This window comes from Tenrec ecaudatus, chromosome 6 (genome assembly GCF_050624435.1).
Source record: "Tenrec ecaudatus isolate mTenEca1 chromosome 6, mTenEca1.hap1, whole genome shotgun sequence".
NCBI lineage: Eukaryota > Metazoa > Chordata > Mammalia > Afrosoricida > Tenrecidae > Tenrec > Tenrec ecaudatus.
The window spans coordinates 93,245,464-93,270,923 of NC_134535.1; the positions used below are offsets into that span (position 1 = coordinate 93,245,464).

At 39.3% G+C, this 25,460-nt stretch overlaps 1 protein-coding gene and 1 pseudogene across 3 annotated transcripts in view; both read left to right on the top strand.

The window, feature by feature from the left end:
- The window catches only part of YAF2 (YY1 associated factor 2), a 121,213-nt gene extending 98,677 nt beyond the window's left edge, over positions 1 to 22,536 (top strand). For 2 of the 3 annotated variants that reach the window (XM_075551872.1, XM_075551870.1), the window contains 2 exons: positions 17,546 to 17,698; positions 21,179 to 22,536. In XM_075551872.1, coding sequence (XP_075407987.1) covers positions 17,546 to 17,698; positions 21,179 to 21,416 — 391 coding nt within the window. In that variant the 3' untranslated portion in view covers positions 21,417 to 22,536. Of the gene's footprint in view, positions 1 to 9,604; positions 9,738 to 17,545; positions 17,699 to 21,178 lie in introns of all 3 variants that reach the window. The other variant, XM_075551871.1, reaches the window with a different exon arrangement.
- On the top strand, positions 20,229 to 20,688 carry LOC142450202 (large ribosomal subunit protein uL29-like; annotated as a pseudogene).
- Positions 22,537 to 25,460: the final 2,924 nt, after the last annotated feature.

Here is a 25,460-nt window from a genome sequence, read left to right on the forward strand (position 1 = left end):
TTGTGATAAGAGTTGTATGAGTCCCTAATAAAATGTAAAAAAAAAAAAAGAAAAGAAAATGATTAGGGCAAAGAATGTATAGATGTGCTTTATACAATTGATGTATGTAAATGTATGGATTATGATAAGAGTTGTATGAGTCCCTAATAAAATGTTAAAAAAAAAAAAGAAAATGTATAATGCCACCTTAAATCAACCATTTCAGATCATCTGTTTCCCCAAGTCCAGAGGATTGGGAGAGGAGTAGAAATAGGCAACACAAAAAGGAAATGCAATATGCATATTGAGGGGTTTGAACTGATGAATTGAATCTATATATATATATATATGAATTGTTGAATGTAAATTTATGTAAAATTTCACCTACTTCACAATAAAAACAGAGGAAAAATATGGTAGAGGATTTAAAAAATCATTTAATTGCAGGCCATTAAAGCTCTTATAACAATCCGTACATCAATTATGTCCAGCAGATTTGTACATGTTGCCATCATTTTCTAAACATTTACTTTCTATTTGTTCCTCTTTTTTTATTCAGTTCCTCTTTTTTCCCTCTCCCCCCCTCCTCATGACCCCTTGCTAAATTATTATTACATTGACTGTTGTCGGCCTTCACCCACATTTCTGTTGTTCATTCCCTGAGGTATGTGTAGGGGGGTATGTGTTATTCATTACGATTGGTTCCGCCTTCCTCTCCTCCTCTTGCCACATCCCCCCTACTGGTATCGCTACTCCCATTCTGTTCCTGAGGGGTTTATCTCACCCTAATTCATGTGTCGGGAGCTCTTATCTGTACCAGTATACATGCTCAGATCTAGGCAGAAGTGAAAGGCAGGACTGGGGTCATGATAGTGGGGAATGAGGAATCCTCAAAGAACCAGAGGAATTTGTGTGTTTCATCAGTGCTATACTGTGCCCTGGTTGACTCATTTCTTCCTTGTGACCTTTCTGGGAATGAATATTCTATCGTCTTTGTCCCAACCCCCCTCTTCTTAACAATATAAATATATCTTTTGGGGAGGGGGAGGGGGAAAGCGGAGGGGAGCACGGGGCTTCTTCTGTTATCTGATCCTATCAACACCTCATAATCACACAGGCTGGTGTGCTTCTTCCATGTTGGCTGTTGCTTCTCTATTAAAGGGCTGCTTGTTTAATTTCAAGCCTTTTAAGACTCCAGACACTATATCTTTTGATAACTGGGCACCACCCACTTTTGCTTATGCACCCATTTTGTCTTCAGCGATCATGTTGGGAAGGTGAGCATCACAGAATGCCAGGTTGTTAGAACAGTGTTCTTGCGTTGAGGGAGGGCTTAAGCAGAGGCCCAGAGTTCATCTACTTCCTCAATGTATTGTCATATAAGTATATGTACAGAGGTCAATACCTCTATTTTTATAAATTAATATATTTATATATGTACACACCTATGTTTATACCTCTATCCATAGCTTTGCTTCCTAGATCTTTGCTCTGTTTCGTTTTACCTTCCTCGTCCCACCATCACACTTGCCCTTCTGCCTCTTAGCAATTTGTTCCAACAGCCCCAGGATCTCTATGTCTTCTTTGTTGTTGCTTTTTAATTTTAATTACCTAGTTGTTACTCTGTCTGTGGCATTGTTTGCTCACTGCTCTCTTTCCCGGACTCCTACTCCCCCCAAGTCCCTCCACAACCGTTAGTCCAGTTGCTTTCTCCTTGGGCTTGCTTCCTATCTTATATAGGTAGTCAAAACAACAATAACAGAAAAAACAAGATTGAATAAAAAGAAAAAAACAAAAACGAAAAGGCATACATAATTCCATGTCTGTTCACTGACCTTTATGACTATCTCTACCAGTCCTGTGGAGTTCTAGGAACTGCCCCTCCAAGCCAGAAGCTCCTGTTGCTGATCTGTTATGTAACCTTCTTGGTTCACCCGATGGTGTGTGTGTGTGTATTTTTTTTAAAGGACTGATGAAGGCATTACAAAAATGTCATTGAGCATGATTGTCTGAAAGCTAATTAGCCTTTTTTCTCACCCGTGTCTTCCTTTTGCACAAATCCTCCATTGACTCAAGTGATGTTCATCCATCAGCAGTGGCGCAACCTACACCTTTTCAGTATATGTAACGACAGTCACCTTTTGTTTCAAATACATATGGCCAAAGAAAATGGAGACATTGTGGGGAGAGGAGGGTCCCCAACAAATCATCACAGGCCTGGTAGGCGCAATTGTATAGCAATATTAGGTAAAGATTATAGTAAAGTCATAGAGAGCATGAGAGCTAGAGGAGAGATTGAATTAATGGAGTCAGAAACAATTCATGGTAGCATGCTCACCTCAGCCCCACTTGGTGGTCCTCGTGGGGGGAGCCCGGCTGCAAGAGCAGGAGAGAGCCCCAACTTTATTGCTAGCCAAGGGTTATATCTCCTTAGGGGGGCATGATTACAGGTAACCACACATCACAGGAAGGGGCAGTACCATGGACATACACATTGGAAGGGGATGTACAATGGTCATAGGCATAACAGGAAGGGGATGAGCTAGGGCTTGTACACATGATAGGAAGGGGAGGAACTAGAGCTATACATGTGACAAGAAGGACGGATCCTAGATTCATGATGGGGGCCTAACCTTGCTCTTCTGAGGCTGTACATTTTACAGAAGACAACCTCATCTTTCTACTGTGGACTTGGCTGCAACGTCAGACCACTGCGTAGCCAACAGTACTACACAGCTTGTAACTAGTTGATACCTGACTGAACCGCCACCCTACAGGACAGAGAGAGCTGCCCTTGTGGGTTTCTGAGACTAACTCTTTATGGAGTAGAAACCCCCCTCTTTCCCCCTTTAGCTAGATACTTTTTGGGAGCTCTGAGATCTTCTCTTCTTCCTTACTGAGAAATGTCCTCACATTCAAGGAAAATTTAAATGACCAAATAATAGAATAAAGAAAGGGAAATTAGAAAATGTCAATAAGTATTTGTTGTGTTTCTGCTGTACACTATACATGTTCATCAACATTGAGCTGTGAAGCAGAAATGCTTATTATTTTGATAGCATTTAAAAATTAGTCATATAATATGTGCATTTTTCTATTACATAGACAAAAGTGATTTTTTTCTTGTTCTCATATTAGAGTTTTAATTTTACTCTTTGAGTTTCTTTTCTGAGCAGTTCTAACTATTTGTAAGGATCTGTGTATTTCATGACTTACTCTATTTTCTTCCTTTTTGCAATTACCTTGTAAGGTGGAAACTAAAAAAAAATTTGTGGGATAAGTGGACCTAAAAGAATTATTGAATCTTTCCCTGAACTTTTTGAAGCTACTTAGTAGGTCTATATGGTGCTTTTATAAATCTAAGAAACATATTAAGAACTTAGTAACCTAATTTTTTTCTTCTAAAAATAGTTTTGTTATTTCATCATCCTAATCTTTACTAATCAGTTATCTCTAACTCTGTTAATAATTAAGACCCACAATAATAGGAACATGATTAAATCGTTTGCAAGATGATACAGAGAAAGCATTGCATTTGTACCACTTTCAGCACTTTAAGGGAACTGTAAGTGTAGAAACACTGTCTTTGTAGTCTTTCTTATTTTGCCTTTGTTGAACACAATTGAGAATTCAAAACTTTCCTTTTCTATCTATATGGGAAAGGAGGTAATTGACAAAGGAAGGTGTTTCACAGTTTTTAGATGAATCAGAAGATAAAAGAGATTAATAACACTCTCGACTCTACTGATGATGCTAAAGGAGAAATACAGTTCTCATACTAAAATGCCATTTAACAAAAGATTTTATCATATAAAATTTTACAGTAAGAACATCTTATTTTGTGATAAGGGTATATGACAAAATCGTGTCATTTTCTATATTTGACATCTTACTACCTGTCAGTTGTAGTTAGGTGGCCTGTGTGTTGCTGTGATGCTGCAAGCTATCTATGATCTCCACTCTTCCTACCGCTCCACCCCCCACCCCCAGAGCCCCTGTGCTGATAAGAAGTTACTTACCATATATGCTTGAATATAAGCCGACCCGAGTATAAGCCGAGATAGCTAGTTATTACCTGGGAAACCAGAAAAACTGATTGACTTGAGCATAAGCCTAGGGTGGAAAATTCAGAAGCTATTGGTGAGTTTCAATAATCAAAACAAATGAAAATAAAATTACTGAAAATTGAGACATCAGTGGGGTAATGTATTTAAAGATTTATTTTAAATTAAAAAAATAAATAAAAGGACAAGTCATTTAACATTAGTAAACCAGCATAGTAAAAGTGGAAAATTGGTTCAACAAAAACAATAAGGTATCAACAATGATACCTTAAGAGTACTATTCCCTGAGCTCAATCAGCAACCAAGCTAGAATGTAAAGAGATAAATCCTTCAAAACTGGATTCCTCATCATCATCCATATCCCAGTGCAGAGCTTCAGCTGGTGTGAGGTCATCATAGACACTGTCCTCACTGAGATCGCCGTCATCACCATCACTGCTGTCATTTTCATACAAAGCACACAATCTTCACTGCCATCCATAGCATTACTAATACTACATTTCTGGAAGGCACGTCCCACCATGTCTTCTGGAATGTCTTCCCATGCATCTCGAACCCACTTTGCTATTAATTCTATGTCAAGCTTCATGAGATTTCCTCCTTTTGTTAGTTGGGCTTGACCAGATGACATCCATTCATGCCACATCCTTCACACACAGTCTTTAAAAGGCTTATTCAAAGATACACGTCATAGGATGGCTCTGACTGGTTAGATGTGAGTAAACATTCAAAGCCTTGTAGTGTCAGCGGGGCTTTGAATGAACAGCGGAGAAACGGCAATCACCCGTGAGATTACAGACACTGATCCTGGTTACCTCGGGGTGGGGGTGGGGCCAGCGAGATGTTATTCCTCGCTGGGGTCCCACTAACCCATGTGTAAGCCGAACCCATTTTTCAGCACATTTTTTGTCCTGAAAAACTTGGCTTATACACGAGGAAATACTGTAGGTGTTTTTGGATTTCTCTGTGTACTTATCGCACAGGACTCTCAGATTAAGATAGATGAGGACAAAGGCCTGGGGATCTCCTTCCAGAAATTGTTAGGTGCTGGCATGCTGGGTACCACTCACAGTGGCCCCGTGTACAATAGAATGACACACTGTCAGATCTTGTGCCATTCTCGCAGTTACTGTGTTTGAGCCCGCTGGTTCAGTCCGCATCTCAGTCCGTCTAGTTGAGAGCCTTCCTTGTTTTCCCCAATGACCCTCTTCTTTTACCAAGCATTATATTCTTCTCCAGGGACTGGTCCCTACTAATAGTATATCCAAAATACATGAGATGAAGTCTCGCCAGCTGTACTGTTAAAGAACATTCTGGCTTCTTCCAAGATAGATTTGTTTGTTTCTCTGAAAATTCATAATGTGTTCAATATTCTTCACCAGCACCACAACTCATATGCATCAACTTTTCTGTCTTATTCATTGCCCTGATTTCACATGCATTTGAGGAAATTGAAAATGGCATGACTTGGGTGACGTGCCAACTTAGTCTTCAAAAAGTGACATCTTTGTTTTTTAATATTTTAAGATGTCTTTTGTAGCAGATTTGCTCAATGCCTTATGGATCACAAGAGAACATTGACTGACTTGCTATGGACACCTCATTGGGAAGGATCAGTCATTGAGAGGATGATTTAATGTTTTGTGTCATAGAGGACCAGAAAGGGCAAGGAATACCTTTAGTGGATGGATCGACACCGTTGCTGCAACAATAGACTGGAATATGGCAATGAATTTGACCATGCCAGAGATCGTGCTCAAATCTTTAAGTGATTTTATTATTCTGTATTGTTAACATGTGTAAATTATTCATGAAGTGATGTATGTCTTTTTAGGAAAAATTAAAAAGTTTTATGGTGATAGCTATTTTTCCACCTTGTCTAAAATAAGTACTCTGTTTTCTGTCTCTATAATAGCATGCAGTTTTTTTCCTTCTTTGCATTTTACTTTGATTTAATTGACTTTTGTGTGATTTCGATCGCAGGCATTAAGTAAACTTTATAAGGGCAAGGACTCAGTCTTGATCCCAGTTAAATATTGGTGCTCTACCTAGTACCTAACTAACATGTATACATGGCTCAGTACATTTGTCCAATAGTGTGGCTTCCTATGAGTCTTTCCTTGGCTAGAATTTTGGGCGTGTGTTAACTGTGTGTCAGTGGAATCACTGTGTTTCAGTGGTCAGGGTTTAGTTCAGCATTTGCTTAGTTATTGAGAGTTTCTGCATTGCTTCAGTGTGTCATGTGTTTTAGTGCCATTAGGAGCCCTGGTTGCACAGTTGAGCACACAACTACTAACCAAAGGGCAGCGATTTGAATTCATTAACAGCTCCGTGGGAGAAAGATATGGCAGTCTGCTTCCTTAAAGATTCCAGGACAGTTGATTCTACTTCATAGTGACCCTATACAGAGTCTCCCAGACTGTAAATCTGTATTGGAGCAGATTGCCTCATCTTCTTCAAGGAGTGGCTGGTGAGTTTGAACCACCAATTGCAGTGTCCAACACTTAGTGGACAGTACCACTAATGCTCCAAGACACACAACAAACACACCCACTGCCTTCATGTTGATGCCGACTCATTACAACCCTATAACACAGGACTGAACTGCCCCTGTGGGTTTCCAAGACTAACTTTTTACAGGAGTAGACAGCCCCATCTTTTCAAAAAAAATTAAAAATGCTTTTTGCCCATTTTATTTATTGATTTCCCCCTTAGGTGCTTAGAATAATGACTGATAATAAGGTGGGTGCTCAAGTATTTGTTGAGTGAACTAAAAATTAAGGGCCATTTTACCCTCTTGTACCCTTCATAGGGCAAAGAGAGCCCAGATACATCTAGTGCTCCCAAAATACTTTCTCAAAGCCTGTTTCCCAGGTCACTACCCATGCACCAAGCCCAGCTGTGAGATAATGTTATTACTGGAGGCCAGGGGAGCCCCATCTTTCTGCCGCTTGTTTCAAGTTGCTGACCTTGCAGTTAGCAGTCCATCAAGTAGTAATCACTTTACCTCCATGGCTCCTAAGGAACACTTTTAGGGAATGCCAGACTTTGAAAATACCATATTTTATATGTTGTAGCCTAAATGTATGTGAATAAGTAGATGACATTAGAGCACAGTTAGGATGTGACTGGACAATGATTATTTACTAACTGAATAACCTTTTTGGGTACTTCAGCTGTTTTCCTTAACACAGACTCATTGGCATATATTGTCAAATCAAGTATGCTGTGGTCAAAAGTATAGTAAAAATATTAAGGTTTATCAATCATATTTTGTCCCCATATTTCTTGAGATAAGTATCTCCTACCACTAAATTATCCTACTAGGACTCTTGGTGATAGGAGACCTTGTAAAGTTGATTCATTTTTTTTGGTTTGTTTATGGTTTCTTTTTTTTTAAACAATTTATTGGGGCTCATACAATTCTTATCACAGTTCATACATATACATACATCAATTGTATAAAGCACATCTGTACAGTCTTTGCCCTAATCATTTTTTCTCCTCTTTTCTTTTTTTTACATTTTATTAGGGACTCATACAACTCTTATCACCATCCATACATATACATACATCAATTGTATAAAGCATATCCATACATTCCCTGCCCCAATCATTCTCAAGGCATTTGCTCTCCACTTAAGCCCCTTGCATCAGGTCCTCTTTTTATTTCCCCTCCCTCCCCTTTCCCCCCTCCCTCATGTGCCCTTGGTAATTTATACATCGTTATTTTGTCATATCGTGCCCTATCTGGAGTTTCCCTTCCCCCCCTTCTCTGCTGTCCCTCTCCCAGGGAAGAGGTCACATGTGGATCCTTGTAATCAGTTCCCCCTTTCCAACCCACTCACCCTCCACTCTCCCAGCATCGTCCCTCACACCCTTGGTCCTGAAGGTATCATCCACCCTGGATTCCCTGTACCTCCAGCCCTCATATGTACCAGTGTACAGCCTCTGTCCTATCCAGCCCTGCAAGGTAGAATTCGGATCATGGTAGTTGGGGGGAGGAAGCATCCAGGATCTGGGGGAAAGCTGTATTCTTCATCGGTACTACCTCACACCCTAATTAACCCATCTCCTCTCCTAAACCCCTCTATGAGGGGATCTCCATTGGCCGACACTTGGGCCTTGGGTCTCCACTCTGTATTTCCCCCTTCATTTAATATGGTATATATATACATATATACACATACATACACACACACATATCTTTTTTTAACATGATGCCTTATACCTGGTCCCTTGGCACCTTGTGATCGCACTGGCCGGTGTGCTTCTTCCATGTGGGCTTTTTTGCTTCTGAACTAGATGGCCGCTTGTTCACCTTCAAGCCTTCAGGACCCCAGACACTATCTCTTTTGATAGCCGGGCACCATCAGCTTTCTTCACCACATTTGCTTATGCACCCATTTGTCTTCAGCGATCCTATCATGGAGGTGTGCAGTCAATGATATGATTTTTTGTTCTTTGATGCCTGGTAACTGATCCCTTTGGGGCCACTCGATCACACAGGCTGGTGTGTTCTTCCATGTGGACTTTGTTGCTTCTGAGCTAGATGGCCGCTTGTTTATCTTCAAGCCTTTAAGACCCCAGTCACTATCTCTTTTGATAGCCGGGCACCATCAGCTTTCTTCACCACATTTACTTGTTCACCCACTTTGGCTCCAGCCGTTGTGTCGGGAGAGTGAGCATCATAGAGTTCCAATTTAATAAAAGAAGGTATTCATGCATTGAGGGAGTGTTTGAGTAGAGGCCCAAGGTCCTTCCGCCACCTTAATACTTGACCTATAAATATAGACACATAGATCTATTTCCCCATCCTCCTATATATATTTGCATGTACATGTCTTTGTCTAGACCTCCATGAATGCCCTTTGGCTCCTAGCTCTTTCCTCCATCTCCCTTGACTTTCCTCCTGCCCTACTACCATGCTTCGTCGCCACCTGGGCTAGAGTATACCTCTTCTCTAAGCAACCTTACCCTTGATCATTTCCCACCAGGCCTGCCACTCCCCCTTCTCTACCATTTGGGGTCCCATGTTTTTCCCTTGTCCCTGGGTTTGTTAACACCACTTCCTTACCCCTCCTACCCCCCCCACTCCAAGTCCCCCCGGAACTCTCGGTCCTGTTGTTTTTCCTCCAGATAGTTCATCTAGCCTGTCCTATTCAGACAGACCTGTGGAGACACTAACATGCAGGAAAACAAGACAGAGGAAAACAAAGCTACAGTATACAACCAGGCAACAAAACAACAAAAACAAACCACTGACAAAGAACAGAACAAAACAGTTCACAAGAGAAAAGCTTGTAGTTAGTTCAGGGATCGTTTGCTGTCCCTTAGGAGCATTTTCCAGTCCAGTCTGTTGGGGCACCACGCCCTGGCCCCAAAGTCCACTTTAAGCATTCCCTGGGAACCTTGCCACTCCATTCCCTTGCTGTTCCGCTGCACTCCCCCAGTGATTTGCCTCGGTGTGGTGGGATCAGGTCAGGTGCAATTCCCACACTGTGTCTCCGGTGTAGTCCCCTGTATCGCCCTTAGTCACTGATTGGCATCATTTCTCATAGTGGGACCAGCCATGTTGTTCTCTCTGTGGCCTGGCTGCTCTACTCAGGAACATCATCATCACGGCCTGGTGGGCCAGGCTGTGCTCCACTCTCTCCTCCTGCCCCTTCATCTTCTCCCATGTGCTCTGATCAGGTATGTTCATCTCCCGGGGCTGCAGAGTCAATGTCGTCCTTTGGAACAAAGGGGCAGGGAAGTTGATTCATTTTATGACATGATAAAAAATATTTCACATCTACCTATGTTCTTAGCTCCCAATGAAGTTCTTTAAGATTTCTTCAGCCTCTAGAGAGTGTCAGATAACTTGATTTCAGTTATTAGGCTTTATGTACCTAAACATCTCTCTTTTGTGATTTTCTCTCCAAATTGGACCAAATTAAATCATACAAAACTGGATTTTTAAATGAGGGACAATGTCAGAACCCTTTTTATTTAATTTGAAAGAATTTTTAAAATTTGTAAATTAAGTGGAGATTACAATGTTTCAGATAATCAACTTTGTATTCAGCAGTTTAAATTACTAACCAATCACTAACCGCTCCTTGATTATTTTTCTCGCTCTTGTTAACTACTAATCATCCATTTACCAGAGTTAATACTCATCCCGTATAGACTGTTAATCCTCTTCCTTCTCTTGCCTCCCCACCCTTGGCAGTCTCCGAAGTCTGTTGCCCTTGGTATGAATATTTTTCTCTTTCACTTGTAATGGTGGTCTCATAATGTTTATCCTTTTGTGATTGAGTAACGACTCAGTGTGATGTTCTCCAATGCCATAATCTTTATGTGAAAAGTCCACTTCCATTATAAAGCAATAAAAAATAGTGGAATAGTTATATAGGACAGATACTGTTAGAATTCTCAACCCAGATGCAGGGACCAGATTTGATTTCATGATACTGCATCTCAAGCATAGATACTATCCACTGGTTAGTGGAGGGTTGAATGTTACTATGAGACTAAAAAGGTTTCAGCAGAACTTCCAGCAATCTACTTCTGAAAAATTAACCAATAAAAATACATGTATAATAGATCTCAAAATTCTGTTCCCAGAGTTGCCTATTAGTGTAAGGACTGGCTCATTGACAGCTTACAGCAACCAGTTGTGCCAAAGAATTTTATGTCGAAGAATACCAGGCCAAGGATGTGATCAAAGAATATTTCAAATGCAAGAAATAAAAAAACCTTGGTTTTCAAAAAGAAATTTTTTTTCTCTCATGACAATAGAAAACTTAAAGAAAAAAATTTGTTGATTTAAGATTAACAGTTGACACTAGGTACAGGACAACTTCACTTACAGTTTTTACAAAATCTATAAACTAAGCATGTTCACAATTAAGTATATCACTGTTGAGAGTAGTCCTATTCTTGACCTCCTATAACTACCCTACCAAATTCTCTCCTTGAAATAAATTACGTTTTCAGAGTGATGGGTCTTATAAAGGTGGAAAATGAATTTTAGAACATAAAACAATTATTATTTGCTGTTGAATTGGTTTCGACTCATAGCAGCCCCATATACAAGTCAGAATATAGTCTGCTGCTGTGCCATCCTCACATTTGTACCTATGTTGAGGTTCTTTGTTGCAGCATGTTCTCAGTCCATCTTTTATTTTTAATGACCTTCCTCTTTACCGAGTATGATGTCCTTTCTTATGGATTGATCCCTCCTGATAACATGTCAAAAGTATGTGAGCTAAAGTCCCACCATCCTCATATGAAAGTACATTGAAGGTACATTTTGTACTTTTTCCAAGACAAATTTGTTCTTTTCACAGTCTGTTGTATATTCAGTATTCTTTGTAAACACCATAATTCAATGGCTTCAATTAGTCTTTAGTCATCTGTATTAATTGCCCAACTTTTGCATGCACTATGAGCCAATTGAAAATACCTTGACTTAGTCCTTAAAGTGGAATCTTTGCTTTAAAAAAACTAACACTTTAAAGAGATCTTTTGCAGCAGATTTGCCCAATACAGTACATTATTTGGTTTCTTGACTTCCAGAGGTGTTGATTGTGGATCTAAATAAAGTGAAACCCTTGACAACTTCAGTCTTCTCTCCATTTGTTGTGATGCTGCTTATTGGTTGTGATGTTTTTTCCCTGATGTTTCACATTTTATATATACATTATATAGAGTGTGTATATATATTATATGTTAAAGTATAAATCCATAATGAAGGCTGTAATCTTTGATCTTCAATCGTTAGAGTGAGATAAATCGTGTTAAATACAAAAAAGACTTGGTAGCATCGGATTGTAAGATTCATGGAATTGGAGAATTATGATTCTTTTCTCATAAAACTAGGAGTGAGATGTAAGAACAGTGTTCCTTAGTGGGTGTTTACCAGTTGGGGGACTATATTTAGAGAGGGGTGGGTAAGAAAGTGATTGATCTTGCTATACAGTATTCTGTACCTAACTACAACATAATAGTTGTTTTCTTGAAAATCTCTATGATAGAAGAGTCCATAATTGAAATATTTAGATTTTTATGGAAAATTAGAATTAGTATATTAAAGGTGGTTGATGAACTTAGAAACAGCTATAGTATCACTTTAACTTAAAAGCAGCATTAAAAAAGAGAACATGAGTAAATTTTCTAAAAAACCAAAACGTATAGGACAGGGTAAAACTGCCCCCGTAAGTTTCCGAAATGGCAACTCTTTAGAGAATAGAAAGCTTGTCTTTCTCCCAAGTAAATTTTGTACATCTTAAATTTGTAATGATGCCAATTCATGATTTCTACTCTAGGTTCAAAATAGGAACATTTATTGTAATGTTTATAATTTTATTATAATTCAATTTCATTCATTTATGTTTTAATTTTTTTCCTGTTTTAACTTTTGTTTTAAGCTTGATTTACTCCCAAGCCATACGTTTTTGCTGCTTTAGTTTCTTCTGGGAGATCCTTTTCTTCTATGCATCCTCCTCTTATGGTTTGGGAACAATGTCTTCCTTTCAGTTGGGATCATTTCAGTGTGGCAGGGGGAGCTCATGTATGATTTGATCTGACCATGAGCTCTGTAAGTCCAGCAGCACATTTGGGGGGCATTGTTCACCTTGGGATGTGTTCAATGACCAGAGAATCCACTTAAAAACCTTTTAGTTCAGCATGACTTTGCATTTGTAAGCATGTGCAGCAAAAATTTAGCACTCTTTTGGGGCCACTAACCCTGGGCCCAACCCCAGTGTTTGGCTTGGGTACACATGTGAACTCTCCACTATTGTAACATCAGAAAGGAATAGTAAAGTGACATCTTTCAAATAGTCGGTGGGCTTTCTGGATATGCAAACCCTTGAGGGCCTGTGCAGTTTCACCAGGGCTCTTAAAATAGACCTGAAGATGTGACCCTCTTGATTTGCATGATTTTATGGGGTTTACTGAGTCAAGTGAGTAGCGAGCCATTTTGGCAGATCAACTCAGACCACTATGGGAAGAGCTCACTTACACTATCATAAGTTCATTTTAAGTTTTAGGAGCAACAGTAAGATGTAGTGATTGAGACTGTTAAAGTCACATAATGCTATGGAAGGCAGAGATTCAGAGAAGACCCACAATACCTTGTGAGATGAAATGATGACTATGCCTCAATCGCACCAGTTTTAATTTTATATCTTAAGAGTGACTCTCAATTTTGTGACTCATTGTTTACTAGGCAAGTCTTTTCTTAACCCTGCCACACCTTTGAGCTGGCTTTCTCTTCCCATAGTCAACCTCCTAAAAGAAATTTTATTCCTTGCAGTTTATTTTCACTGCCTATTTTCCCCTAGGAAGTGAATGATACACTGGTTAGAAATCACTAGTCAGTTCAAAGGAGGAAATTTTATCAGTCCGCTTCTAGAAGCATTGACAGCCTTGGAATTGGAAATCTTATGGGGTAGTTGTATTCTGTCCTGTAGCATTACTGTGAGTCTCAGAATGGCTTGGAAGCATTGTGTTTCTTACTGAGTAGTTGATCCTAGCCAGTGAGTAAGCTTGGAGGCAAGTACTCCTTTTCCTAAAACGTATCTGCCTTCCTTTTTAAACTTTGATTTTTTATTGTTATTTCCTCAACAAATATTCATTGAGTTTCTCGTATTTTTGAGATGGTACCACCTTACTCAAGACAACTGTATTTACAGTAACCTCATAAATATATGAACGTTGGACAAAAAGAAAGGTGGAAGAATTGACCCCTTTGAATGATAGTGTTAGCAAAGAATATTTAAAGAGAAAATACCTTGAATTGCCAGAAGAACTCATCTGTTGAAGAAGTACAGCCAGAATGCTCTTTAGAAGCAAAAGTGATGAGGCGTGTAATCAGAAGAGAACAGTTCCTGGAAAAGGAAATGAAGATCGGTCAACAAAAAGAGGAAGACCTTTATCAGTATTGACACAGGGACTGCGACAAGTAAGGACTGTGCAGGTGGTGCCGGATTGGACTGTTTCTCTTTCCATAGGGTCTCTATGAGTTGGAGGAACAAGCTCAATGACACCTCACAATAACAACACTGATTTTACAGTGCTGGGGACTAGTTCTAAGAGCTCTGATGGTGTAGTGGTTTTGTGTTGGGCCGTGAAATGCAGGGTCAGCATTTCAAAGCCACCAGCCACTCTTCGGGAGAAAGTTGGGGCTTTCTACTCTCATGACGATTTACAGTCTCAGAAGCCTACAGGGGCAATTCTGTCCTGTCCTTTAGGGCCACTGTGAGTCAACATTGACTCTATGGTAGTGAGGTTGTTGTTTTTTGTTTTATATTTCTTGTCTTCCTCTAAAAAATAAAAAAATTTAAAGCCCACTGTTTTGACTCACAGTCACACTAAAAGGCTAGAGTAGGATGGTTTCATAAGGTGTCTGATGTGTACAGAGCAGACTCCCACATCTTCTCCTGAAGACAGGCTGGTGGGTTCTAAACCCATACCTTCCATTTGGCAGATGAGTGACCAGGGCTCTTTCCTTAAAGACCACCACCTAGGAAGTCCATATGGGGCCATTCTTCTTTGTCTCACAGGCGTGCTACGAATCAGAAAAGACTGGATGGCACGATAAAAACAGTGGTTTATTCTCTAGGTCCTCCCTGTCGGGCTTTGTTTTTGCCATTTCTCGGACACTCTGTGCTCTGCATCTCTAACTTTCTGTTGCCTAAAACAACTCACTGCCATTGAGTCAACCCTGACACATAGCAACCCCATAGGACAGAGTAGAATTGCTGTTTTTTTACTTAAATCCTTACAAAGGAGCCAGCTTCATCTTTCTCTAGCAGAGCCCCTGGTGGATTTGAACCTTTAACTCTTGTGGTTAGCCTAGTATGCCATTACACTTCTTCAAGCTTCTTGTCAAAGAGTCGTTGCAGACCAGAGGCATCAGCATAACCTGGAAAATTGCTGAAAGTGCTAATTCTTGCTTTCTGCTCTAGGGCCTAGTGAATCAGAAACTCTAGGACAGTGTTTCCCAAGCTGGGTGACACTGCCCTCCGGAGTGACACTCGAACCATCCATGGTGGGCTGCAAAAGCTAATGCACACTACCCTGGATTACGGGCTATAGCACAAAAGTTGTTTACAGGGTTTTTTTGGGTGGGAAATGTCACTGAATTGTTTTTTTAAAAACATTTTATTAGGGACTCATCCCACTCTTATCACAATCCATACATACATCAATTGTGTAAAGCACATCTGTACATTCATTGCCCTCATCATTTTCAAAGCATTTGCTCTCCACTTAAGCCCTTTGCATCAAGGCCTCCTTTTATCCCCTTCCTCCCCGCTCCCCCCTCCCTCATGACTCCTTGATAATTTATAAATTATTATGTTGTCATATCCTGCCCTGGCTGGCGTCTCCCTTCACCCCTTTTTCTGTTGTCTGTTCCCCCAGGGAGGAGGTCACTGAATTGTTTTTAAAGAGGGCAGTAGACCAAGTAAGTTTGGCAACCTCTGCTCTAGGAGGTGGGACTAACAAACAATTTTTATGATGAACTTTAAAATCTGATAACTGTTGCCTTAATCCTTGCTTTCTTTTAAGCTCATTTCTTAACCCAGCTCAGCCATTTTTTACTAAATTTTTAATATCCCTTCCATTTCTGTAGTTCTTAATCTACATCTCTGACACTAATTTGGGCCAGTGACTAGTTGGGTCACTTTTTAATTTGCGTATTGGCCACCTTCCCTGGATCTTTTAGTACATCATACTTTGTATTTCCTAAGTAGACTGCCATTATCCATCTAATATCTATATTACATATTATGTTTCTATTTCTTACCACTCATATACATTTATTCTTAATTTACTCAAAAAAACTCACATAATCCAAATAAGCTCACGATTTTCTTTTAACTTTATTTTAAATTGAATGAAGGTTTACAAAACAGATCAGTTTTCCATTCAGTAAATCATATACATTTTACTTCACGTCATTGATTGCAGCCCCACAATAATATCACTTATCCCGACTCTTCCTTGGGGCTCCTGTTTCTATTCCTCCTCTTTTCCTAAGCACATGAACTTTGTTATTGGGTCACTGCTGCCCTTTGCATCTCAAGCAAATGATTATTCTGAAGTTGTGGCTATGCCTTCCCAGTGTTAATGCTTCCTTCCTAAGCTTTTCTACTGTTCGTGGGAGTGAATTCATTTCTAGACAAGAACAGTGATTGAATAGGGGTTCCACCAGTGTATCTGACCATAAGGCTGTCTTTATGTTTTTGAGGTTTGTTCTACATTTTTCTCCCACTTTATACAGGTCTTCGTATTGTAATTCATTTCAGAGCAGTTGGTAGTTGTAACTGGGCATTAGTTTTTCTGGTCTTAGAGCCATGAAGACTGATGGCACACAGCTCATTAGTTAAGTGGATTAATTGTTTCCGTCCACCTTTCAGTTGTCCTCATTCTTTTCCTCCCGCTGAGGAGAGACCATTAGTGGCACCTTAGATGGCAGCTCTCAAGCTGCTAGAACCCAAATGCCACCCACCCTAGTAAATTGTAGAACATGGACTTTGTAAAGTATGTTTCACTAATGAATTTTGGTGTCCTCTGAAATTGTGGTCCTGAGCTCCCAGACTCAGTCCTTCATTTCCTCAAGTTATTTGGTTATGTCTGATAACTTTTTGTAAAGTCATTTTCCAAGCAATATTACGAGTGCTTGTAGACCATCTGTTAAAATGTTTTTTATCATCCTTACTTTCTCTCTCTTTCCTCCTTCCTTCTTATCCCCACCCCACCCCCTCAACTTGAGAATTTAGCAGACAGTTTACTTTAATTTTGACCTAGATGCCCAAGTTAAGCCATAGAACTGGAGATTCTTTGTTCCTTGGCCAGTAGATTGACATCAGCTTATATTGGCACCAAAGGTTGAAACCAGGCAACATATAAGGTATCCTGGTGCAGTTCTGGCAGTGGGTTTTGAATAGGACTGGGCAGGTCTCCAAGGGCAAGAATGCATAAGATTAGAGCTAGAAACACAAGGAACTTCAAGAATTTGAGTAAAAGGGATAATGAATCTTGGCATTCAATAAGCATTAAATGAACAAAGGAGAGATTTTAACAGAATGAACAAATATTTGTTGTCACAAGTGGTTAGCAGTTTAATTCTCGAAGAAGGGGTGAATTCAGTATTACTCAAGCTTTAATCTTTAAAATCACTTACTTATGTATGCCTTCTACCAGCTTCAGTTTGATATAAAATTTTACTTTCTTATTGATTTATCTAACAGCTATTTTCTAAAGATTTAATCATATACCTTGAGTTAAGAATTTTAACTCATTACAGTTTGTTCTGTTTTACTCAGTTACAGCAGGAAATTTGATAGTATTTGTATCTGTTATATCTGACTTACATCAATGAATTTTTATATTTGAAAACAATCACAATATATACCTAAGCTTATCTGAGCTATTGTCTCATGAAAAACGTATATTCCTTATGTTCAATAATAATAAAACTTTACTTTTTTTTAACCTGCATACAGGAAACCTCGGCCTGTCTCCCAGTTGGTTGCACAACAGGTTACTCAGCAGTTTGTGCCCCCTACACAGTCAAAGAAAGAGAAAAAAGATAAAGTAGAAAAAGAAAAAGGTGAAAAGGAAACAGCTAGCAAAAAGAACAGTCATAAGAAAACCAGGTAATTTTAAGAGTGTTTTATGGCATTTTTGAAATAATAAAATCAATTCATTAATACTCTGTTTTAACATTTGTATGTTCCATATACCACATGGTTTAAGATCAGAGAAGTTGTGTATCAGAATTATATCCATTCACCATACTTGTTCAGTCTGTATGGTGGTCAAACAATACAAGAAACTAGAGACAGTGTTTATGTGTTGGGCTGCATTACACAGGGTCAGTGAGCCAAAACTACCAGCCACTCCTTAGAGAAAGACAAGGCTCTCTACTCCCATAAAGTGCAACAGTCTGGGAAGCTCACAGGGGCAGGTCTGTCCTATCCTATGGGGTTGCTTTGAGTGAGCATCAGCATCGACTCAGTAGCATTCAATTTGAGTCCATGTGGAGAAGCATTAGGAATGGAGGAAGACTCATCAACATATAATATGTTGATGACACAAACTTGTTTGCTGAAAGTGAAGAGGACTTGGAGCTTAACTGATGAAGATCAAAGACTAGCGCAGGAGTCCTCAAACTAAGGCCCTGCGGTGCCAAGGACATTTATCCAGCCCACCGGGTGTTTTTGCTCCCTTTGGTTTTTTACTTCAAAATAAGATATGTGCAGTGTGCGTAGGAATTTGTTCATAGTTGTTTTTTTTTAACTATAGTCCGGCCCTCCAACAGGTTTGAGGGACAGTGAACAGGCCCCTGTTTTAAAAGTTTGAGAACCCCTTCTGTGTGGATTACACCTCAACACAGCAAAAACAAAAATTCTGACACCTGGAACAATCAAAACAACTTTGTGATAAACAGAAAACAGATTGAAGTTGTCCAGGAACCAAAGGACATTATACACTGTGGAATTCTGCTACAAAATACCTCTTTAAAGGGTTAAAAATTTAGGATGTTACTTTGAGGATTAAGGGGAATGACCAACCCAAGCCATGGCATTTTAATTACCTCCTGTGACTGTGAGAGTGAGGCAGTGAAGAAAGAAGGTTGCAGAAGAATTGATGGATTTGAGTTGTGCTGGCAAAGAATATTGAAAGTGCGATGAACTGTCCGAAGATCAAACTTCTCCGTCTTGGGAGAAACACAGCCGAGTGCCCCTTAGAGGTAGTTCATCTCATAGACAGTATTAGAAAAGACCAGTCCCAGAAGAAGGGTGTCATGTCTGCAATAGTAGAGGGTTCTAAAGTGGATTGACCCAGGGCTACAACAACAATTGTGAGGATAGCAGAGGGTGGTTATGAACTGGAACTTACTCAACAGCAGTATACTTTTATACAAGGAAGAAGTAAAATATTTAATCATTTGAAAATTTCGTGAACGTTTTTCCTGAATTTAAAAGCTCTATTAGAAATTAAATATAGAAACCACAAATACAAGCTTAAATAAGAGGATGCATTTTTTAGAGCTATTCCATTTTTTATATGTAAAACCAAGATTGATATTAAAAATACTTAACACTAGGGAGGAGGTAGAGGGGGGATATAGAGGAGCTGACATCAAGGACTCAGTAGAAAGTAAATGTATAGAAAATTATGATGGCAACATATGTACAAATGTGCGTGATACAACTGATGTATGGATTGTTACAAAAGCTGTAAGAGCCCTCAAAATGTTTTTTTAAAAAATGGTGGCAACATACGTACAGTTATGCTTGACACAATGGATGTACAATATGGATTGTGATGTGAACTGTATAAGCCCTATTAAATGATTTTTTTAAAAAGGGAAAAAAAGGAATGATTGCAAGATGTCAAAAAAAATAACAAGTATGCGTGTGAGCGCCTATCAATCAGAAATGATTATGTATGGAAGACAGGTCTGGAGAACTACTTCCAGAAACTGCCATCCAAAAGCCTGTAGATACATTGTAGCTATTGCAATCAGTGATATTTGAAGCAAAACTTGAATCAACTGTTGAATGGAAAACTGATTGGCTCTATGAATTGACAGAAACTGTTTGGTATGCCATTTAATACAGTAGATTTATTATTGTTTGGGATGCCCTTAGCCCATTACTGGACGGAGTGAGTCATTAGAATCATAAGACGCATCGAAAGAAGCTGTTATAGTCACTGTGACAGTTGAAAGTGCAAAGGAAAAGGTGCCTGGGAGGAAGTGGTACAAGTGTCCTCTCCCAGTGGAGTTCCTCTCTGTGTAGCAGTGTGGTCGTGCTGTCACTTTTCTATCAATTAGTCATGTGGGCACTAGGCAGTGTCTGCCTGCTTGACCTCCGCTCCTGAGAGTCCAGCCTCCCAGAGGCACGAATCATAAACCACATTGCTAATATAAACGGTTTTATCGAACTGGTGTGCACAGTCTCAGGCCAAAGGCATAGAAGAACTCTTACCGACAGCGGCTTCCTGTGGCTCAGAGCTCACATCTTAGAAGCTAGACTAGGATTAGACAAGCCTGTCTTAGGAGATGGAGGGTGTGAGGAGCCCACAGCTGCTGAGTTAACCCTGTTCTGCCAAAGACTTATTTTTAAAATGTACATATATAAAGAATAAAATGTTGAGTTTTTTAATAAAGAAGAGAAAAACTGGCTCTGGAAACCACCCAATTCACAATAAGAAGATAAGAAAACAAAAGGAAGGAAAGAAAAAGAAGGATACAGGACCCTTTCTCTTTCCCTTGGCCTTGGACCAGGCGGTGACAGGCTTCTAAAGCTCAGCCATGGCCAAGATTAAAGCCCGGGCCCTTCGCGGCAAGAAGACGGGACTGCTCAAACAGCTCGACGACCTGAAGTTAGAGTTGTTGCAGCTGGGCGAGACCCAAGTGACAGATGGCATTGCGTCCAAGCCCTCCAAAATCCGAGTTGTCCGCAAGTCCATCTTGCGAGTTCTCACCATCATTAACCAGACTCAGAAGGAGAACCTCAGGAAGTTTTCAGGACAAGCCCCTGCATGTGCGGCCCAAGAAAACGCGGGCCCGAAGACCAGGAAGCAGCCATGGAAGGAGCGGCTGTACCCGCAGCGCAAGTACGCAGTCCAGGCCTGAGCTGTGTGCGTCAATAAAACTAACTGGCTGGGGGAAAAGATCTAGAGATGATGGGTAATCATTCAGAACAGCTAGTCATGTATCAGTGCACGTCAGTGGAATAACAGCGCTGTGTGTAGCTTAACTGTAGCTTATCAACTCCCTCTGTGCTTCAGCTACTCCACTGCTATTTTAATAAAGTAGATAAGCTATCAGCAAAAGTATACATTTTTAAAGCACACTTTTAACTTTTTATTGTGAATTAGTTGAGGGATTATATTTCAGATCTTCATTTTTGGATTCCACAATTAAACTTCCCCATAGGTTATCTTGTCCTCCTACCCCCGCCCCCCGCACCACCTCCTTTGCTTTACTCTTCTGAATATCAATACTTAAACATGTATTCATGTTTTGTTACACCCTTGCTAATTTTCCCTAATTAATCATTACATGCACCGAAATTTGGTAGCACAAACAGCTAACGACAATTTTATCATCTTTTTGTGTTTAGACCCAGATTGAAAAATGTGGATCGGAGTAGTGCTCAGCATTTGGAAGTTACCGTTGGAGACCTGACAGTCATTATCACAGACTTTAAGGAGAAAACAAAGTCCCCGCCTGCATCTAGTGCTGCTTCTGCAGATCCACACAGTCAGAGTGGCTCGAGCTCCGATAACACAGAGAGAGGAATGTCCAGGTCATCTTCACCTAGAGGAGAAGCCTCGTCACTGAATGGAGAATCCCATTAAAATTTACCTGCTCCAGTTTCTTAGTTCCTTCTGTCATACCATGCAAATTCACAGATTATGCCAAGAAGTACCACATTTTCATGACAGACACATTCATGCACAATTCATAATTTAAGTTTTACATGAAGTAGAAATTTGTTAAGATTTTCTTGCAATCTATGCCTATCAACTGTTTCCAGACTTTACATTTTGGTCTCTGCAGTTAAAGTTGCCATGAAAATGTGGTTGAATTACTCATTATGCAGTGTTATTGGTAAGCCTATTTTCACTTTTAGTTTAGTGAATTCTAACACATAATTATTGAATTCTCTACTATTGGCATGTAATGAATTACAATTTTTATAACATAGTTCAAGCTGCCTAAATATGTATTATTTGAGAATTGTGAAACAAATAGTTATATGTATACAAGTCAAAGATCAACTTAATCAACTATTGCTGCAATAGGATTTTTTCTTAATGGTTATTCTCTAAAATACACCTGCTGGTACTTGGTGTGGTTAAATAGGAAAGTTGTTATTAAATAAAGAATTTGTATGAACCTTTGCCAATGTTTTGACACATTTTACTAAATTATTGTTTCTGAATTATGTTTCTGGTTTTGTTTAGTTTTTTTCCTTATTCATGACATTCGTTTATTGTAATGTTTACTAGCAGACTAGTAAGCAATAAAGCATTGATTATTTAGCTTTATAATTCAGGTTTAGTGTTATTGTCATTGAACACTGGTGTTTTCTGTATTACATAGAAACATTAAAACTCAATTATAAGCATTTGGCAAAAAGAGAAAAGAAACCTGCCATATTTTAAAAGCTGCAGTTTTAAAAAGCTTTAATTTAATGATAGTTTATCACTGTATCACTGTTTTCTTGCCCCCAAATTATCCAGGGTGATAGAGGTATGAATCTAATTAATACAGACATGGGAAATGTTGCACAGAACTGAGAAATAACTAATTTTAAATAAGTTTAATTGGCCTCGTGTTAAATATAATAATTCTTATTCCCTATTTTCAAACAAAAATGTCAGATTATGCATTTATCAATATCCTGAAATGAAAGTATTTACAGCCCCAGTCACTATTATGTAAAATTACCAATAAAATATTTTTATGACTACAGATTTTGCATTTTTGTTTACAACTTATAAGTGTTTCATGTTGTATTTAAAAATCCAACCTAGCAACCACTCAGTACTTTTTAAAATCTCTTAGGGTCTCCTGCTTTCTCTTAACCATTTGCCTAATACATCTCCACCTGTAGGAGACTTCTGAAATGTAAATTAAGTTTAAAAATATACCATGGACAAAATATCACATAAAAGACATCATAATCACATTTAAAGAAAACGAAATAAAACTGTAGACCCTAACAGTTGTGATATTAGTGGTTTCTCGTGGCAATGTAATTTTTCTGTTTAATTACAGTACTTTTTCCAGGCACAATGGTACTGTCTTTTTTGTAAGATGCTAGTTGTGAAATGCAGTTAATTGCATACAGTAAAAGTCTGTGATTAAAACATTTATAGACCTCATTCTTTAGTGTTGTTACATGGAACCTTAAAGTTTGTGTTTTATTATACTTTCAATGGGATATCAATCAATTGGTTAAGTTACATTCTTTTAAAATGTGAAACATTTTTTCTAATATTTTATATCTTTCAAATATGCTATTTTGGAAATAAGCAGGGTCAAAAATATCCAGAATAGAGAAACCTAGTTTATAAGGAAGGCCTGGTGCTTTCCGATGTCCGAATACTTTCTGCATGTATTTTCAGTGGGTTATAACAAAATATGAAAGAATATGAGATCTTATATGAGTAGGAATACTCACTTTATTTGTAGGTAGAGAGAACAGCATAAAGATTGTGTGTTTAATGGTGTCTGCATTCGAATCTTCCTTTAAAACTTAAATGAGCTTGAGAAAGCTATAAAATTGAGATAGTGATAATCATTTATTAATTTACAGGGTTGTTGAGAGGATTATGTGTCAATCCATGCAACATTCTCAACAGTTGCCCGACATTCTGGATGTTCAGTGAATGAGAGCAGACTATAATTAACATCCCATTCTGTGACATCACTGTGGTTGATAGTGCCCACTGTTGAAAATCTCATGAACCTCTTTCCACACCAGACCATGCAGAACCCTTAGTAATGTTTATGAGCCATTTTAATTGGAGAGTACTATGCGATATATACATATAGTAGTAAATTGTTTAAATGTAATGCTTCTTCGTTTCTGTCAATATCAAAATTATTTTGTAAAATCTTTTTTTATTTTTGAATCACTTTACTGGGGACTCATACAACATATCACAATCTATACAGCAGTCAGTTGTGTCAAGCACATTTGTACATTTGTTGCCATCATCATTCTCTAAACATTTGCTTTCTTCTTGAGCCCTTAGTATCAGCTCATTTTCCCCCCTCCCTCATGAACCCTTGATAATTTATAAATTGTTATTATTTTGTCATGTCTTAACACTGCCCGACGTTTCCCTTCACCCACTTTTCTGTTGTCCATCACCAGGGAGGGGGTTATATGTAGATCCGTGTAATCGGTTCCCCGTTTCTACCCCACCTTCCCTCCATCCTGCCAGTATCGCCACTCAATCACTGGCCCTGAGGGGTTCACCTGCCCTGGATTCCCTGTTTCCAATTCCTGTCAGTACCAGCACACATCGTCTGGTCTAGCCAGATTTGTAAGGTAGAATTGGGATCATGATGGTGGGGAGGTGGGGTGGGGGAGAAGCATTAAAGAACTCGAAGAAAGTTGTATGTTTCATCGTTGCTACACTGCACCCTGCCTGGCTCATATCCCCTAGACCCTTCTGTAAGGAGATGTCCAGTTGCCTACAGATGGGCTTAGGGTCCCCACTCTGCACTATCCCGGATAGGATTTTTTGTTCTTTGATACCTGATCCCATCAACATCTCATAATCACATAGGCTGGTGTGCTTCTTCCATGTGGGCTTTGTTTCTTCTGGGCTAGATGGCTGCTTGTTTATCTTCAAGCATTTAAGACCCGAGAACCTAGATCTTTATAGCTGGACACCAATCAGCTTTCCTCACCACATTAGCTTATGCACCTACTTTGTCTTCAGTGATCATGTTGGGAAGGTGAGCATCATGGAATGCCAGGTTAATAGAACACACTGTTCTTGCATTGAGGGAGTATTTGAGTGGAAGTCCAATGTCCATCTGCTACCTTAATACTAACCTGTAGAAATGTGCACATAGACCTATTTTCCCATCGTCATAGATAAATATACATATGTACATGCCTATATTTAGACCTCTATAACTGCCCTTTGCCGCCTAGTTCTTTATTTTCTCGTACCACTATCATGCTCAGTCTTCATTTGGGTTTCAGTAATTCCTCTCGGTTACATTACCCTTGATCAAATCCTATAGGCCTCTTACACCCTCCTCACCACCGATTTTGGATTACTTGTTATTCCCCTGTCCCTGGATTGGTTACAACCACTTCCTTTCTCCCACCTTACCCTCTCCCATTTTTACCCAGAACCGTAGGTCCATTTTCTCCTCCAGATTGTTTATCCCGCCTATCTTATCTAGTTAGACCTGCAGAGAGAATAATAATGCACAAAAATGAGACAGGGAAAAACCAAACAAACAAAAAAAAACAATGACAAAAGGAAAAGCCTGTACATAGTTCAAGGTCTGTTTGTTGACCTTTAGGAGTGTTTTCCAGTTGAATATGATGGGGTGCCACACCCTGGCCCAAAGTCTATTTTTGGTATTCCCTTAGGTCGCCCTTGCTCTGCTCCCCTTGCTACTCTGTTGCACGCCCTTAGTGTTTTGCCTCGGTGTGGTGGGCTCAGATGGGGCACAATTCCCACACTATGTCTCCAGTGTTGTCCCCTGTAGGGTTATGGGTCAGTGAGAGATGTCGTGAGTTAAAACATTATTATTAGTTACATTATTAGTAACTCAATATAAACCTTTAAAATTTTCTTTTTCCTTTGATAACTACTACGTATTCAAAAGCTACTGATACAGGTTCACAGATACCACAATAT